The 15,836-nt window shown below is 45.7% G+C and overlaps 1 protein-coding gene across 1 annotated transcript; it reads right to left on the bottom strand.

Moving 5' to 3' along the window:
- Window positions 1-3,689: 3,689 nt before the first annotated feature.
- On the bottom strand, window positions 3,690-5,303 carry LOC138824421 (paired-like homeodomain transcription factor LEUTX). Its single transcript, XM_070018268.1, has 2 exons — window positions 4,722-5,303; window positions 3,690-3,788 (listed from the first exon to the last, which is right to left on the bottom strand). Exons 1-2 carry the CDS (start codon window positions 5,301-5,303, stop codon window positions 3,690-3,692), a joined length of 681 nt encoding a protein of 226 aa, XP_069874369.1.
- Window positions 5,304-15,836: the final 10,533 nt, after the last annotated feature.

The following is a 15,836-nucleotide window of genomic DNA, read 5'->3' as shown; positions in this document are numbered from 1 at the left end:
TTTGAGTATCTGATCTTTTCATCTTTGCAATCAGAGAGACAGTAGACAATGAAAATATTTCATCTCAAGCTGTTAATATGTCAGCAGTTAACACCCTGGATGATCGTGGCCACAGTACCTCAAGTGTATGTGAGCAACCAGGATGAGAAGCAATGAACTTCAGAAGTTCAAGTTCATACGCTGTCTGAAGATAGACTCTGTCAAAGGTCAAACTTAGAGCATGCGTGAAAAGGCAACCTTACAAGTGGAACAGAGTCTTCCACCATGATCTGGACAGGGTTGGTTTTGAGATGGTTCGTGTTCTAGCCTTCCCACTACTTCCTTAATTATCTTAATCATTTTGGCAGGAGGAGGTTTGGCCGTAGAAAGGGATAATTCTAGAATTAAATCATGGTAACCGTCAGGAAATCTATCCTGGATGTTATAAATTCCTGTGGTGGGATTCCAAATCTCTTCGTTTTTCTTTTTTTGTTGCTTTGGAGGTAAGTCCTTTAAAACATACCCTTGTGTAAAAATGTAGACCCCACGGAATGTTTGTCTTTAACCTTGACATTTAGGAAAGCAAAAAGAAACAGTAAGAAGTTGAGTTTAGAATTAGAATTAGAAGTATGCCTACTCCTCCCCCACCCCCAGCCCAGTTCTAAACTTTTACTTTTAATATTGCAGTAACACCACTGTTCATTTCCTGTTAAACTTCAAACCCACCTTTTGATTTTCAAATGTCCCTTAGGCTAATGTTTTTGCTGAAGAACGAAATGAACAGGCAGAAACAATTAAGGGAGCAGATACAGTGAAAAGAAACCCCCACACCTTACTCTCACAAACATGGACTTGTAGGAAGGAATTCTGCTTAGAATCAGCATAGCCTTTTCATCTGGTCGATTTTCCTTTCCAGCTCCCCCTCCCAGCCTCCAATGCACACCACTTGCCCTTTAAGGGAGAAAATGATCTAGACACACAAAGAAACTCCTGAACACTCACAGGCATGGGAAATACTTTCTCTGCCTGTTACTGGTACGGGATAACAGCCAAGAAAGAAAATCTACCTAGATATTCTCAATTGCAAACATCTTCCAGAACCCGTTAAACGTTCACATATGTCTCTACGAAATTTGTAATATGGATTGTTTATAGAGTCCTGATTAAGGACACGAAAGCCATTAAAAAGGATCAAATTGGTTTCAGGATGGAAAATTATTTTTTCTTTTTTCTTTTTTTAAATCAGGACTGTGGCCTCCTAGGAAAAGTACAGTAACTTAGTAATCTATGGCTCTTTCTATAAAAGATACATGAACAGCTAAAAGTAAGCTGTTCATGAGCCTGGAAAGTTCTATCAGAAATCACCAAGGAAGTCATTAACTCTATCCCAAATGAGCCTGCCCTCCCATGCCCACGGCACCTCCGTGACTTTACGGGAGCCGTATCTTCACATTTACTGTACTGTCACGCTGAGAGATTGTACGTGGAGGGGGCTCAGTGTTACCATTTGGGGATTACTTTGTTAGCATAGTATGTGGAGATGCAGCTTCACAAGGATGAATACTGATAGGAGGCTGTCCTGTACATACCCCCCAAGACTCGGGCCCATTAACAGAGGTAAGATCTGCAGATTCAACCCAGCTTGGCCTGCCTTCACACTTGATTTCTGGACACCATGGACAATGGGCACTGGCCCACTCCAACACAGACAATGGGAAGTTTAGACCTTGTGGATGCCTTTCTGCACAGCCAAACAGCTCTAGCCCTGGGAATCGGGAGGATGGAAGGCACCCATAAGATTATACTGAGCGGAAGGCCTGGTTTCCCTTTTTATTGAATCCATCCCTCCGCATTTTCCCAATAAAACACCTCTCATAAACCGAGGCCCTTTGTATTTTTTGTTGTTGTAGTTATGGGAATATATTTTTTTTAATACCAGCATAATAGTTTTACTCCGCAATAGTGAAGAGTTGAAGACAGCTGCTAGTACACATAAAACCAGCTATATAATGGCATTACAATGGATTTTTTATTTGAGATTCCAGGATGGGGTAGATTTGTTACTCTACCAAATGGCTGGTTCCATGGAAATTGACTTCACACAATAAAGGACATTTCCCTGGAAAAGAGGCTGTTTATATCAGTTAAAAGACCACACTCCCTTTTCTTTGTTGTTTATTTAAAAAGCAAAAAAAAAAAAAAAAAAAGCAAACCTAATAACTAAAACAAAGAAAAGCAGCTCTGTGGTGTCTAGACGTGAGAGCTCTCTTGTAAGCCATGCTTTCAGGATTTTTGACACCAGTCCCAAGCAGTGTAACAAGCAGGTGTGCAGCTATGCATGCAGGGCACAACTAAGATCATTCCATCATCATGTCTACCTCCCTAACCCCAAACGGGAGCATCGCAAGGATTTGTGGGTGTTATCTTCCTACACAAGGCTTATCTTTCTAGTATAGTGCTATATTTATTAGATGTCAGAGTGACCTTACAGAAATTCTTTACATGGATAATGGAACCCGTAGGGAAAGAGCAATTATATATATAAAAGCATCTGTCAACATAGGCCTGGCTAAACCTTGGAAAGTGACATCGCTGCTACTACGTGGAATCCTTTTTTCACCTCAGATCCAGGCTGACTCCCCCAAAGACCCACCAAGAACCTATCAATGTGACCTTGGGGTGAGGGGTGGGGAGAGGCTTTGCATAGTTAATTATGCTAATCACCTCTCAAGAAATGATCCTCCTTGCTAAAAGTCCAATAATAAGCTTCCTCATGAGCAAACAGGCGCAGGCAGACACTGCGGGAGAAGGAAAGGAGAAGTCAGGCAGGCAGGGAGGCCAGCTCTCCCTCAGACCAGGAATTAGCAAGGATTGATGGGCAGCGGCCAAACAGGCTGGGAGAGATACAGAGAATGGATTTTCTGTCAGAACCTTGCCCATCGTCTTCCTCTTGGATTTTGAGTCCCCTCAAAAGTCTGAGAACACACTCTTTTCAAACCATCCATTTGTTTGTGCTAGCCCTAGAAAATGACCACGTGCTGGCTCAGTGGGAGGTGCTCTGTGGAGACTCTGTTTAAGGGAAGGGTGGGGCAGGTGGAAGGGTGGGGCAGGTGGAAGGGTGGGGCAGGTGGAAGGGTGGGGCAGGTGGAAGGGTGGGGCAGGGAAGGGTGGGGCAGGGAAGGGTGGGGCAGGTGGAAGGACTCCTGTGTGTTTCAGGACTGCGTGCCTAACCAAATCTCAGGGGCTGAGTTCTTCTAGAAACTTCCCTTTTCCCTCTTGGCTTCACCACCCCTCCCTGAAAGCTGGCTTTCCTCTCTTAACAAGAGACAGCGCCATTTTATGGATTCAGCCACCTCAGAAAGACCCATTACTACTTCTTTTTAATTTGTATTTTATTGTCAAGGTGATGTACAAAAGGGTTACATAAGAAAGTTACATAAGAAAGGCACTAAATACATTTCTTGTTAAACTTGTTACCTCTTCCCTCATTTTTCTCCTACTTTCCCTTCCCCCTCCCCAAGTAGTACAGATCATTTCCAACATGTAGTCTGGTGAATATCGCTGTTGCCTTGATTCCCCCTTGTCCTTTGTCTCACCATTCTGTGGTACCAAATAAACCTATAGACAACACCAGGTTACCAGAATCAAATACAGTAACCACAGTGGGAAGGCTTTGCTTTCCAAAAGTGAGTCATTGCTACCCAAGCCAGTCAGCGAGTGTCAGATGAGGCCATGGCTAAAAGAACATTCTGGATGGTTGACGTATTAGACACCGGGGCTCTGTCTTCCGGTACCTCCTTGGTGTTTTCCTGAAGGACAACAGGTGGCATTTACAAAGACGTTTGTCTGGAGGAAAAGGTCTGCACGTGAGTCTGAGCTCTGCCATTTGTGAGACGTCTGACATTAGCAAGTCACTTGACCTTTCTGGGCTTCCTTCCCTTCTTCCGGAAGCTGAAGGTAAACTCACTGTGCCGTGAGTCGCTCGCATCTAGAAGGGTCCCAGTCATGTTAGTTCATGGTGATCACGGAATCTGAATGACTTTGGAAAGGTCAATCACCTTATTTCTGCAGATTTCAGAATCTAAGTTGAGAGGAAAAGCAGGGCACGAATTCCAGCTGCCTCTCAGAGGAGTATGCTTTGATATTTCCTAGGCCCTGTCCCTGTTCCCGGTGACAGACAGTAAGGTCTCCTCCAAAAGGCATGATGCAATGAAAGAAAAAGTCATCTCCCTCATTAGAGAGTATTCTAGGGATCAAGATGTCAACAAAGTTCAGAGAAACGCGTCGAGCACTTAGATACAAAGGACCTAGCCAGGTGCATACACAACCTTCAGTCTGCAGAACGCAATTATATTACAAAAGCATCCAGAGGAAAAAAATGGACAAAGAAACCATAGTAAGTTCAGAATCCTCTACGTTTCCACCCCTCAGGTTTACACTCCTTACCCTCTGTTTGTATTTCCTTTTCTCTGATTCAACCTTCCCACGAACTCCCTGAACTTTGTTTTCCAATGAAGAAATTAAAAGAAAGGCTTATTTGTTTGTTTTTTGTGGCCGCAGCAGAAGCGTTATCAGTGCATCCCAAGACGGCAGTTCAGGCCATTGTGTAACTTTAAGCCTGGTCGACGCTTGCTTTTGTGCGCTTTGTTGTTGTTGTTGTTGCTGCTGTGAGACAGGGGTGAGGTTCACTTGGCTCTTGCAGGAATGGAAGGGGTCACATGCGCGTGGAGGGTGGAGCATACGCAGGGCTCAGACGTGGAGCTGTCCGGCCTCGTGTCGGGGATGTGCAGGTCTAGTGATTCTGATTCCCCAAAAAGATACTTCTCTAGGCTGGAGAAGTCTTCCTCCTCGGACGTGGCGTACATGTGGACAAGCTCTTCTGTGCTGCAGGGGAGGGGATCTGTCCAGGGCACCTCCAAAGCCTCGAGGGACTGAGATGGTGGCGAGACAGGGAGTCCGGGGACGGCAGGCGCTGCAGACTCCTGGGGCCCTTGTGGGCCTTGGTGGTCCCCACTTTCGGAAGGCAGCTGGGGGCTGAGGGCGGTGGCCCTGGGCACCCAGGCCTCGGTGGTGGCCTGGCCAGGGGAGGCTGCTGGAGACGACACGGGCGGAGATCCGGCTTGCTGCTGCTTCTTCAACTTGACCACCTGGTTCTTAAACCAAGCCTTCACCACAGACAAGTCCAGCTGCAGCCTGGAGGCCAGGTCCTGAAGCTCCGTCCACTTGGGGCAATGGGTGACGGTGAAGTGTGCTCTCAGCTCGCACAGCTGGTACTCGGTGAACCTCGAGCGCCTCCGGCGGGAGGCTCGCGCCTGGTCTGCCATGGAGCTTCAGGGCACCGCTCTGCCAGCCAGGTGAGTTCTGCAGGAGCTCCGGAGTGCGAATGCCCCGGTGCCTGGGAAGGCCGAATTTAAGCAAGATGGTGGACTCCACCCTTCCGGACCCTCCCCAATCTCTGACCCACCCTTCAGCTCCCTCCCAGCTATTTGTCTAGACTGTGTGGCTCCTCCATTCTTCTTTATTCACTTGTCGGACTTATTTGTTCCCATAGAAATGGAAGGAGAAATATATATATATATATGCATATATTTTTTTCCTTGCTGGTCCTCAGGTTTGAACTCAGGGCCAGGGTGCTGTCCCTGAGCTGTTTTGCTCAAGGTTAGCACTCTACCACTTCAGCCACAGCACCACTTCCGGCTTTTTGGTCATTCCTAAGAGATAAGAGTCTCAAGGCCTTTCCTGCCCTGGCTGGCATTGAACCCTGATACTCAGGTCTCAGTCTCCTGTGTAGCTAGGATAATAAGGTGTGAGTCCCAGCACAGGATGGGGTCATACTTTATCCCTATACCCTTGAATCAAACCTCTCCAACTGGGCTACAGGCCGCCTGTGATTGGTGTTGGTCCCTGGTGCCCAGGGCTGGCCAGGAGGATGCCAGTGGCCTTCAAGGCCTCTCCCCTGCAGCCCGGCCCTGCAGCCGCAGCCCCGCCCTGCCCTTCCCTGGCTACAGAGAGCTAAGGCCTCCCAGGCAGGTGAGCTGGAATCTGTACACAGCCTGGCCTTGTGCCTTGTGGTGGTTGTGGAAGAGCCCAGGGTCAGGGGGACATTTGATTGACGTGTGTGTGTGTGTGTGTGTGTGTGTGTGTGTGTGTGTGTGTGTGTGTGTGTGTGTGTGTGTGTGTGTGTGTGTGTGTGTGTGTCAGGTATGAATCTTGAACTCAGGGCTTTGGCGCTGTCCTTGAGCTTATTTTCACTCAAGCCTAGCTCTCCACCACCATGAACCATTGTTCTGCTTGTGGCTTTTTGCTGGTTCATTGGAGATAAAAGTTTCACGGACATTCTTACACGGACAGGCTTGGAACCTCGACTCTCAAATCTCAGCCTCCCGAGTAGTAGGCTCTTGTTGGCTGGCATAGATTCATACTTTTTTTTTAACCAGTGCCAGCCTTGATCCATCCTCCTCCTGGTCTCTGTTCCCAAACAGCAGGGATTACAGTTTAGGCAGTGGAGGGGGAGAGGGCCCCTTCTTTGTGTCTGTGCTGAATGGTTTACAGAGCTCCCCTGTGGAATTCTGGGCTAGGACATAGTCCCCTCTCGAGGACTGTGGGATTGTGGGCGACCGGGTCAGGTGTTTTGGGTTGAGGTGGGAGGGCTGTGGGGCAGTCAGCAGTCTGCTGGCGGGCAGCCCACAGGCCCTGGGCAGTGGAGACTTCACAAGCCTCAGGCTCCTAGTTCCCTGACCTTAGGCCATGGAGACGTTTTTGGAGGCTGCCAGCCCCCAAGAATCTTCCTGAAGGGGGCTGCTCTCCTTTGCTTGTGGCCCCGCTAGAAAGGGTGGGATTTTCCTTATTTTTTCTCCATTATTTTTAAAGGGTGCATATGCTGGTACCAGGATCTAAATTAAGGACTTGGCACTTTTGTTCTCTCTCTCTCTCTCTCTCTCTCTCTCTCTCTCTCTCTCTCTCTCTCTCCCCCCTCTCTCTCTCCCCCCTCTCTCTCTCCCCCTCTCTCTCTCCCTCCCTCTCTCTCTCTCTCTCTGTTTCTTTCTCTCTGTGTCTGTCTGGGTGTGTGTCTCTCTCTCACTAAAATCTGCATTATTTTTAAACCTACAGAAATATTCTTACGTTTATGCTTTATGTTTTGATAAGATCCACCTTGCCTTCCATTTTCTTCGACCAGAAAGGTCTAGTTTCTGTAAAATACCATGACTAAAACCAATGTAACCTGTGCATACTGTTACAAATGTGTGCACAAAACAGCCATTGTCGCCCTACACACTTCCCGAGAGCAGGGCCGCCATCAGCGCTAGGGATGAAAGGGCCTGGTCTTTCCGAGTTCCCGCCTGGCGCTCCGAGCTCTGGTTGGCTGGAGCTCCGTCGCTCTAAGCCCTGTTTGAGTTCTCCCACTGGTTTATTCACTCACAACTTCCCAGCCGTTTTTCTTTTCCTAGTGATGGATCGTTGTTGTTCATTTGCTGTTTGGAGCAAAGGCTCATGGGTTCTGGTTCTACACATGTGAAGGTGGGTGTCCAGTCAAAGAACCGGAGGCCCCCAGTATAGACTCCGAACCTCCTCTGTACAGTGCTCCTCCCTTACGGGACACCCTGACCTAGATTCTAGCGAATGCATCAGCTCCAAGCTCCACCCCCCTTCCCTTTTTCTGTCTCTCTCTCCCCCTACCTTCTACTTTTAGCTTCCTCTTCATGCCCTCAGTTTAGAAAGTACCTCCAGGAAGATTAGGACCTCCTTTAGTTTCTTTCCCAGTAATACCATTCGGTGTTGCCTGGTGTTCAACATCTTCAACTGGTTTCCAATTGTCTCCAATTCCTGGCTCTTCCTGGCAAGAAGGCTGTTAGAATCTAAGCATGCAACCATGACTATTTGTGTGTCAGAAAGAACGAGGCCTTTCAGTTAACAATCATTTACCTTTATTTTCCTTTACACAACTTCATTATTAATCGCATTTTAAAAATCAATTCTGTTACCGTAGATCTTACTTAGTTTTTGTTCCTGTGAGAATTACAGCTATGAGAACCAGAATGAAAGCGGGTTTTTTTTCTCTTTTTTTTTTTGTCCCCAATTTTCTTTAGTAGAGAACTTTATTTCTTTTCAGAGTGCTATTCACCTACGATGGAGAATGCTTCTGTGGATGGGAGGGCTAATTAGAGTCAATTATACCCTAATAGGCCTGGCAGGCTTGGCTTGAAGAGTGTTGTGAGGTGGGTTTGCTCTTTGTGCTCCTATGATGGGGGACCGCTGTGGATGGCATTGGCGAAGCACCGGAGACAGTGTCTGTGTTAACGGGACAAAGTGAATCTGTCGGACACCCTTGTATTCTTGTCATGTGAGAGAATGAAAATCCACGAGTGTCAACTTTGAGGCAACCAGGACCAAAATGTGCTCATTGTGTCCAACTGCATATTACCCAGCAAATCAGACTTTGAGAATGCTGGCCTGTTCAGCAGTGCGGTGGCTTCTCTTAGGATGAGTTGAGGGCTTGGAAACATTGAATTCCTGTAAGACTCTAAGCATTACTCAGGCCTGCGTTCAAAACCAAGCTTCCAAATGCACAGCCTTTCTTGATAATGAAATTCTGACGCTTTTCAGGTGTCCTTTGAGCTGAAGTCCTTTAACAAATGCATTGTTAGTACTAGGTACAGGATGTCAGGTGTTAACCAAATCAAGCTCTGTTAATGTCGTTACATGATACAAGACCTTCAAAGGAAAAATCTGTGTCTAGTTGAGATGCAAACCATTTTTACTGTCTACAGAGCAGGCAGATTAATACTGTGGAAACCTATCTTCCCAACTTCCCATTGTGGAATCATGGGAGCTGTTACACACACCCCCAAAAAGGAATCACCTGGACAATGAGATTTTTTTTTAAAGCAAAGTTTGGGCTGAGGATATCCTAGTTGCTCGGTGGCAGAGCACTTGCCTGGCATCATCCAGGCTCTGGAGTCCGTTTCCTACAGGGAAGAAGAGAAAAGGCCAGCCAAGGAAAGCTTCATCGCTAGTACCATTATACAGTTTACACCGTTAACCTTCATCTTGGCCACTGTGAGTTGCCTCTTTTCCCTCCCCTCCTCTCCCCTCCCCTCCTGTCCTGTCCCCTTCCCTCCCCTCCCCTTCCCTTTCCTTGATCTTTTCTTCTCTCTTCTCTCTCTTTCTTTCTTTCTTTTTCTTTCTTTCTTCTCTTTCTTTCTTCCTTCCTTCCTTCCTTTACTTTCTTTCCTTCATTCTCTTCCTCTTTCCTTCTTTCTTTCCTTCATTCTCTTCCTCTTTCCTTCTTTCTTCTAATCCATTTTCTTTCCTTCCTTATGCTCCCCTCCCCTCCTTCTCTCCCTTTCTTCCTCTCTTTCATTCTGTTTCTTCTCCCCTTCCTATTCCTTCTTCTCTCCTCATCTCTTTCCTCAACCACCTTTCTCCTTTCTCACTTCCTTATTCTTTTCTTTTCGGTTCTTTCTTTCTTTCTTTCTTTCTTTCTTTCTTTCTTTCTTTCTTTCTTTCTTTCTTTCTTTCTTTCTTTCTTTCTTTCTTTCTTTTGTTGGTTATAAGGCTTGAACTCTGGGCCTAGGCACTGTTCCTCAGCCCTTCAACTCAACGCTAGCACTCTACCACTTGAGCCATGGCACCACTTCTGCTTTTCTGGTGATTTATTGGATATCAGAGCCCCATGGACTTTCCTGCCTGTGCTGGTTTTGAATGTGGTCCTCAGATCTCAGCCTCCTGAGTAGCTAGGATTACAGGCATGAGCCACCACCACCACCACCCACCCACACCTCCTTCTTTAAGTTTTGAAATGATGATGTCCTTATGCTAAGTGATGGAAGGGAGGAGTCGTTTGAGGAGTCTTTTATTAAGAAATCTTTTCTCTTAATGCTACATGGAATAAACCTGTTCCTTTGTGCTCCTAAGAATCATTGTTGAGCACTAGGTTAAATTTTCCTTGTGGGTATTAGAGTGTCATATACAATCACGTCTGTGAGTGATAGGACCAAGGTTAGTGTAGACTTGTCATCACATAGATGTGTTAAGTTCGTGTTTTTTGTTTGTTTGTTTGAAGGCATTGGCAACACTACAGAAGGGAGATTATTCATTTTCATTAACATTGGGGTTTCTTCATGGAGAGGGGAACCATCACTCATCGTATTATGTCCATAGCTCTCACAGTAGCTAGCACTCAGTCTGTATGAAGACAAATGCTGGCAAATTCCTGTGATTCCCCTCCAAAAATGCACAAACCTCAAGCTGTATGCTGGGGATTAGCTGGAATTGTCAGTAGCCAGTGTCCTCTTCCACCTGAGGTAAGCAAATGTTGAGATCTGGCCCAGCTATTTCCGTATGTTCTGCAGGAAATTTTCAACCGATGGCACATTCCAGAAAAAAAATGCAGATATGTTTTTGGTATTTAATATTTTCATTGTGGGAAGTTATACCCAGACCTTTTCAATGTAAGTGTAGGTGTATTAAATACAGCAACTATAGATATAATATATATTCTACATTCTTTCCTTCCTTCTGAAATAGGTGGTTAACATCTGAAAAGGTGTACATCATTAACAATGGATGCACACATATACAACTATAAATGTATACATTATTAAATTATGTTAAATATTGATTTGCCCTTGAAGCTCCATGAAATAAATGAAACAACATGAAATAAATACAATTAATCAAAAGTGTAAACTTCAGTAGTGAATTTCATCTGTATGATTTCATTTGGCTGACTTTTATTTCATAGACTCGAGCGATTGTTTTGACATCATATAGACATCTTGAAAAAATGTGTTTGCTTATAATTGTTAGATGATTAACATTGTATGTAACATATGTTAATTTTATATTAAAAATCCCAGATTCTTAAAAGACAACTTGATAAGTTATTCATCCAGCTCCTCAGAAGGGCTTTATGGAAATCAGCTAAGGCAGAAGGCTAGCACCACCCTCTCATCCTTTAGTCTTCAAAGGACAACAAAAGACTTGAAATGTGGTGGACATCTCAGAGATCTAGCGGGCTCCATGGAGACTCTCAGTAGGTAAGGTCTCCCGAGACATTCTAACTTAAAAATAACAGAAGGAATGCTTTCTTTTCTGAGTTGCTTCATTTTGCCGTTCAGCACAATGGATAGAAATAAAACCAATGACTGTGAAACTCAAGGAAGACACAGGCATCCTACTACGTTTTACTCAGAAACTTACCTGAGCCATTGAGCCACCTTAACCAGTCTCAGAGACACTGAATTTTCCCCACTCATTTTTATCTTTTCATTTTCAGCAGTGCTACAGAGAGTAATGACTGTCACCAGAATGTGTGGGTTTTCATGTCGGATGTAGGGTGAAACCACTGTCTTGATTTGCCAGGGGTGAGGGGTCAAGTTCCCTGGGAGGCCAGGGGTAACCTGGGTGAACTGACACCACTCAACACATAGGCCAAAGCTCGATGGTGCTACTTCTAAGAGCCGCTCCGAGTGGACACGTTCACAGAGACCGGGGGGCAGGAGGCTGGTGGCCAGCAGCTGGGGAAGGGGAGCCCTGTGAGTCGTTTGCTGGGGACTGGGTTTCAGCTGTGGGAGATGGAAAGCGTGCTGGGGATGGAGGGGGTGGTGGGCATGGGAAGATGGTGGTGCACTGTGCTCTGTGCACTGGAATGCGGTCAAGATGCGAAACTGCACATTACCTGTCCTCCGCAGTTTCCAAGAGAGAAAAGGACGGGAGGAGGCCTGGGCCTTTCTGGCTGCACAGTTTCCACTGAAGAGCCTCTGGAGGTCTTTGTCTTTGTTCTGATGCTGGTGGCATCTCCCCGGGGCGTTTACATAGACCCAGGACTTGCTATTTTGGAGGTTTCTCACCCGTAAAATGCGGGAAATCTTCTCACTATGCAAGTTCTTCGTTTGCGGTACGATGAGGATTGTCCTTAAAGGCCAAAGACTAAGACTCACTTCATCTGCTACCTCAGTCTTGAAGCTAAAGAAGGAAAGTTTGCTTCCGAAGCAGAATCCACATTGTTGGGATGTATCGGGACTTCCCCGTGGGCCTCAGGGGCAGTGGAAAAGTGACTACAGGGTGGGGTTGGAAATGACTGGAAAACTCTTGAGTTCCTAGCCCACCAATGGCCGGGATGTTCTCCCAAGGGGCTGCGATGCCCAGTGGAAAGCTGAGGAACGTTGGGCTTCTCTCAGAACTACTGATGTTGTTTCTCTGATCTTCTGAGTACAAAACATAAATAAAAATCCCACGTAGACTGAAGTCTGTGCATCCAGTCTCACGCCAAGCTGGTTTGAGAGTCAGCCATGGAGGCCGGAGATGAGCGCTGTGGGATTAGGCTCCTTCTGATGAAGACCTCAGAGCTGGAAGTCGGGCTTGAGTTTCTGCCCCGCCCTTCGGTAGCTGGGGATTCTTGCCAGTGACTCAATGCTTTCTCACCATAACATTTTTAGCTGTGCGTTGGAGATAATAATCAATAATGTGATTTATGTTGCCTTCTTGAGAGGTTGTGAAGGGTAGTGTTATTAATGCTTAAGTGCAGATAGATTTTAGGAAGCATTCAATACATGTTTCCATTTACTAATTAAGATTTCTGCCAGAAGAGGAATGAGTGGTCAGGAAAGATTTTTTTTTTTATTAATGATTACCATCTCCAAATAAAAAAAAAATATTCCTCTTTTGATAGGGAAGTAAGTGTAGCCATTGTGGAAAACAGTACGGAGGTGCCTTGAAAAATTAAGAGTAGATCTATCAGATGATCTGTGTATCTAACTACTGAAAGTAAATTCAAAGGAAATGAAATCAGTCTGTCAAAGCAAAAAGTCCTCCCTTTGGTCCATCTATCCCTTCAATGTGTTCCTAAGAATGAGCACATGGACCGCTTCGTGCTCAGAACAAAACATCAACATCGTTTATGTGAAGAGTGGGAACTTTTTTTTATCTCTTTAGCCTCTCTATTCCTGTAGCCATATAATTTATTTCAGGTCTGAGTGGCGTGTTCACAGACGTATGTTTACTGGAAAATTCTCTTCTCGTTATTTTCAAACTCTTAGGGCCTGTGGAGAGCACAATCCTGCAGACCACATTTAAACCACACATCGAGCTCAGCCACATCATTCAATGACAAATGAACCCCAAATGAAAGTGAGGAAGAAAAAGACTCTATACACCATTCAAAGCCCAAGGAAACATCATTGTTTTACGTGAATGGAAGTGGAAGTTGACAGGAAATTTGGGGTCGTGTTAGTGAAAAGGGGAAAGAAAGCCCCTTGGTTTCTTTTCTCCACAGAGAAAGCCAGATTGGCTAGAAACAGGGTCCGTCCGGACGATAGACGGATACACACGCAGAAATAATTAAGAACAGAATGCACAATTGCAGCGGTGTGTTGTTATTTTCCTGGTAACTTATCGAGTGTTACTCACGTCTGTCCACATAGGCTCGGCCGGAATGGTTTTCATGACATGAACTGTACCAGAAAACAGATGGACATCTGATCTTAATAACCGTTTAAACAGAGCCAAGCTGCCATTAGTGATCCCATCGCCAACAATTTATTTGAGAAGCACGGGGAAGGGGCTTTCACCCCCCTAGAATAGATTTTCTTCTTCTTTTTCTTTCTGTAATTACGATTGTCTGCTCCCAGTGCTGAGTACATCCGGGTATCAGCCGAAGCTCCCAGCATATCCCCCGCAAAGCAAGGACAGGCAAGACACTAACCAACGGAAAAAATACAACTGGCTAAATGACTTAGAGCTCTGCAGATTGCCAGGTTGGAGTAATGACTCACAGAGCTTCCTGCACCTCTCGGGGGCAACGTAGAAGCCTAATCCCAGTCACTCTTTGTGGGGAAAATCACCTGCTTCCTTTGTTGTCGACAAGGGTACCATCCACATGCACAGCCTGGCAGCCAACTCCTCAGCTGCAGCTCTGATCAAACCCACAACCCAACTGAACAAACTACGCACCGTGGAAGAGCGCCCGATGCAGTTTACGTGTCCCCAGGCATGTCTCCACTCTGTGCATTCTACCTGACATGTTTTCGGAGCCTCCCGTCCGGTTTTGGAGACCATGCTCAAATCACATGTCCTCAGGGACATGTCTTTGCTCCCTTCTCCGTCCCACATCAGCTGCACCCCCTCCCCTCCATCGCACCCCCAAAAATCCCCTCAGAGCACAGTGCCATCCAACATGCCCTGTCTCCATCGCTCCTCCACTGGGGTATGAGCAGGGAAAAAGGCACGCCTTGCTAATCGTTGACTTTCTTGTTCCCAAAATAGCCTTTGGCTCATAGTCGGGGTCCTTTGACACTGGAATAAGTGAATCCCAATGTAAACTTTTCAGTGAGAGGGTTGCTATCTGAAGATGCGGGGTTCTTGGCTCAACAACTCAGTCCAGCTCACACAGATGACACTGAGGTAGCACTTGGAACAGCATCACCTGGCTGCGTGACTTTCAACAAGAATGGGCTCCATCACCTTCATCATTGACCGTGCATTTTGCACGTTATACTTTCACGCAGCTGCAGAAGGTTCACAGGTTTTTAGCCGGGCTTGAGTTATGACTCACAGCACGCACACACATCCGTATGTAAGTTGTGTGCTTTGTGAGGACTTCTGAGCTCTCTTTGGGAGTTCTCCAAATCTCTCCAGCATGCATCACACTGAACATAAACAATAACAGCAAATACTATATGTCCAGTAAACCGTCAGCGAAGGCGTGTGGCCTCACCACATGAAAAGCTAGAAAGGGATTGTCGGATGTCCTCTTCTCCAATGCCGTTCCAGGATTTCTGTGTCCTTTTTGCTTTATGTGTTCTTACTTGGTAAGGAAAAAGAAATCCCCTAGAACAATGTGTGAGCAAGTATGAATGTGTGTGTGTGTGTGTGTAATAGTAACCACCTATTATATCTGTAGTGGGTATATTTTGGATTTGCACGTCTATTTCATCTGCAGGGATAGCAGTATTTATTTATGTACATATTTATGGTGTATTATATATGTGTACATATTATTCATGTGCATAAATAAATATGACATCTTGGATATGACAGATATGTCCCTATTATGTATACACATAAATAATACATCTTATATATACCATATATGCATATGATTTATGCACATATATTTATATTTAGTGAAACAGAGAAAGCGCGGAAGGAAAATTGCTTCTTCTCCCAACGGCACCCCTCCTCCCCCGTCCTCAAAATGAGCCAGTGTTTTTCACTTCCCCAAGAACATTGCCAGTAGAGAGTAAACAGGAGGGGAGGACGGGACGCTGTGGGAGGAAGGGACCGGGCACCGGCTTCCGGGGCTGAGAGAAGGGACCTGCTGGCCCGGGGATAAGCATACTTAGTGGACTTGTTATGTTTCTGATGTAACAAAAGTAGAGGATCTGAAGATCGTCCTGTGTGGTTCACTTCACATCCTTTGATCACAAAATTCCCTTGAATTCAGACGCAGTAGAGCTTAAGTGGCTTCATTGATGTGTTAAGTGTGGAATGATTTTTGTATAAAATTAAAAAAAAAAAAAGAGTCTCCATTATGTGTCCAGAAAAGCCTGTGTGTGCTTGTTTATTGAGACAGGAAGTCTGTTTCCCACACGAACAAGGGTTCAGCAAGGCGAACGCTTTGTGCTGGGAAGGGGAGCAAAGGAAGCTGAATTTTCTACCTGGCAGAAATCTGCGGGTGGAGGGGGAAGGGCCGGCAATGTGCGAAGCTGAATGAGAGGACTCCATTGATTTGCAGTAAATGTGCTTTGGGTAGGGCACGCCGGGAATATTTTTGTTAGGAAAGTGCCCATGGTGTCATAGAAACCTAGTCGGTGAGCAGGTGGGTGAGAAAGAAAATGTTCTCTTGGACTTTTCTC

Source organism: Dipodomys merriami, unplaced genomic scaffold (assembly GCF_024711535.1).
Source record: "Dipodomys merriami isolate MVZ:Mamm:240054 unplaced genomic scaffold, mDipMer1.0.p SCAF_129, whole genome shotgun sequence".
In the NCBI taxonomy this organism is placed as follows: Eukaryota; Metazoa; Chordata; class Mammalia; order Rodentia; family Heteromyidae; genus Dipodomys; species Dipodomys merriami.
The sequence above is the reverse complement of the archived record's forward strand: the minus strand, read 5'-3'. Positions and strand labels throughout refer to the sequence as shown.

What these genes read in the sequence shown, in the direction of transcription:
- LOC138824421 (XM_070018268.1), bottom strand. Translation starts at nt 5,303, where the DNA reads ATGGCAGACCAGGCGCGAGCCTCCCGCCGGAGGCGCTCGAGGTTCACC. An exon ending in GCTCCACGTCTGAGCCCTGC is followed by an intron (nt 3,789 to 4,721) that starts GTATGCTCCACC and finishes GTTGTCCTTCAG; the next exon opens with GAAAACACCAAGGAGGTACC.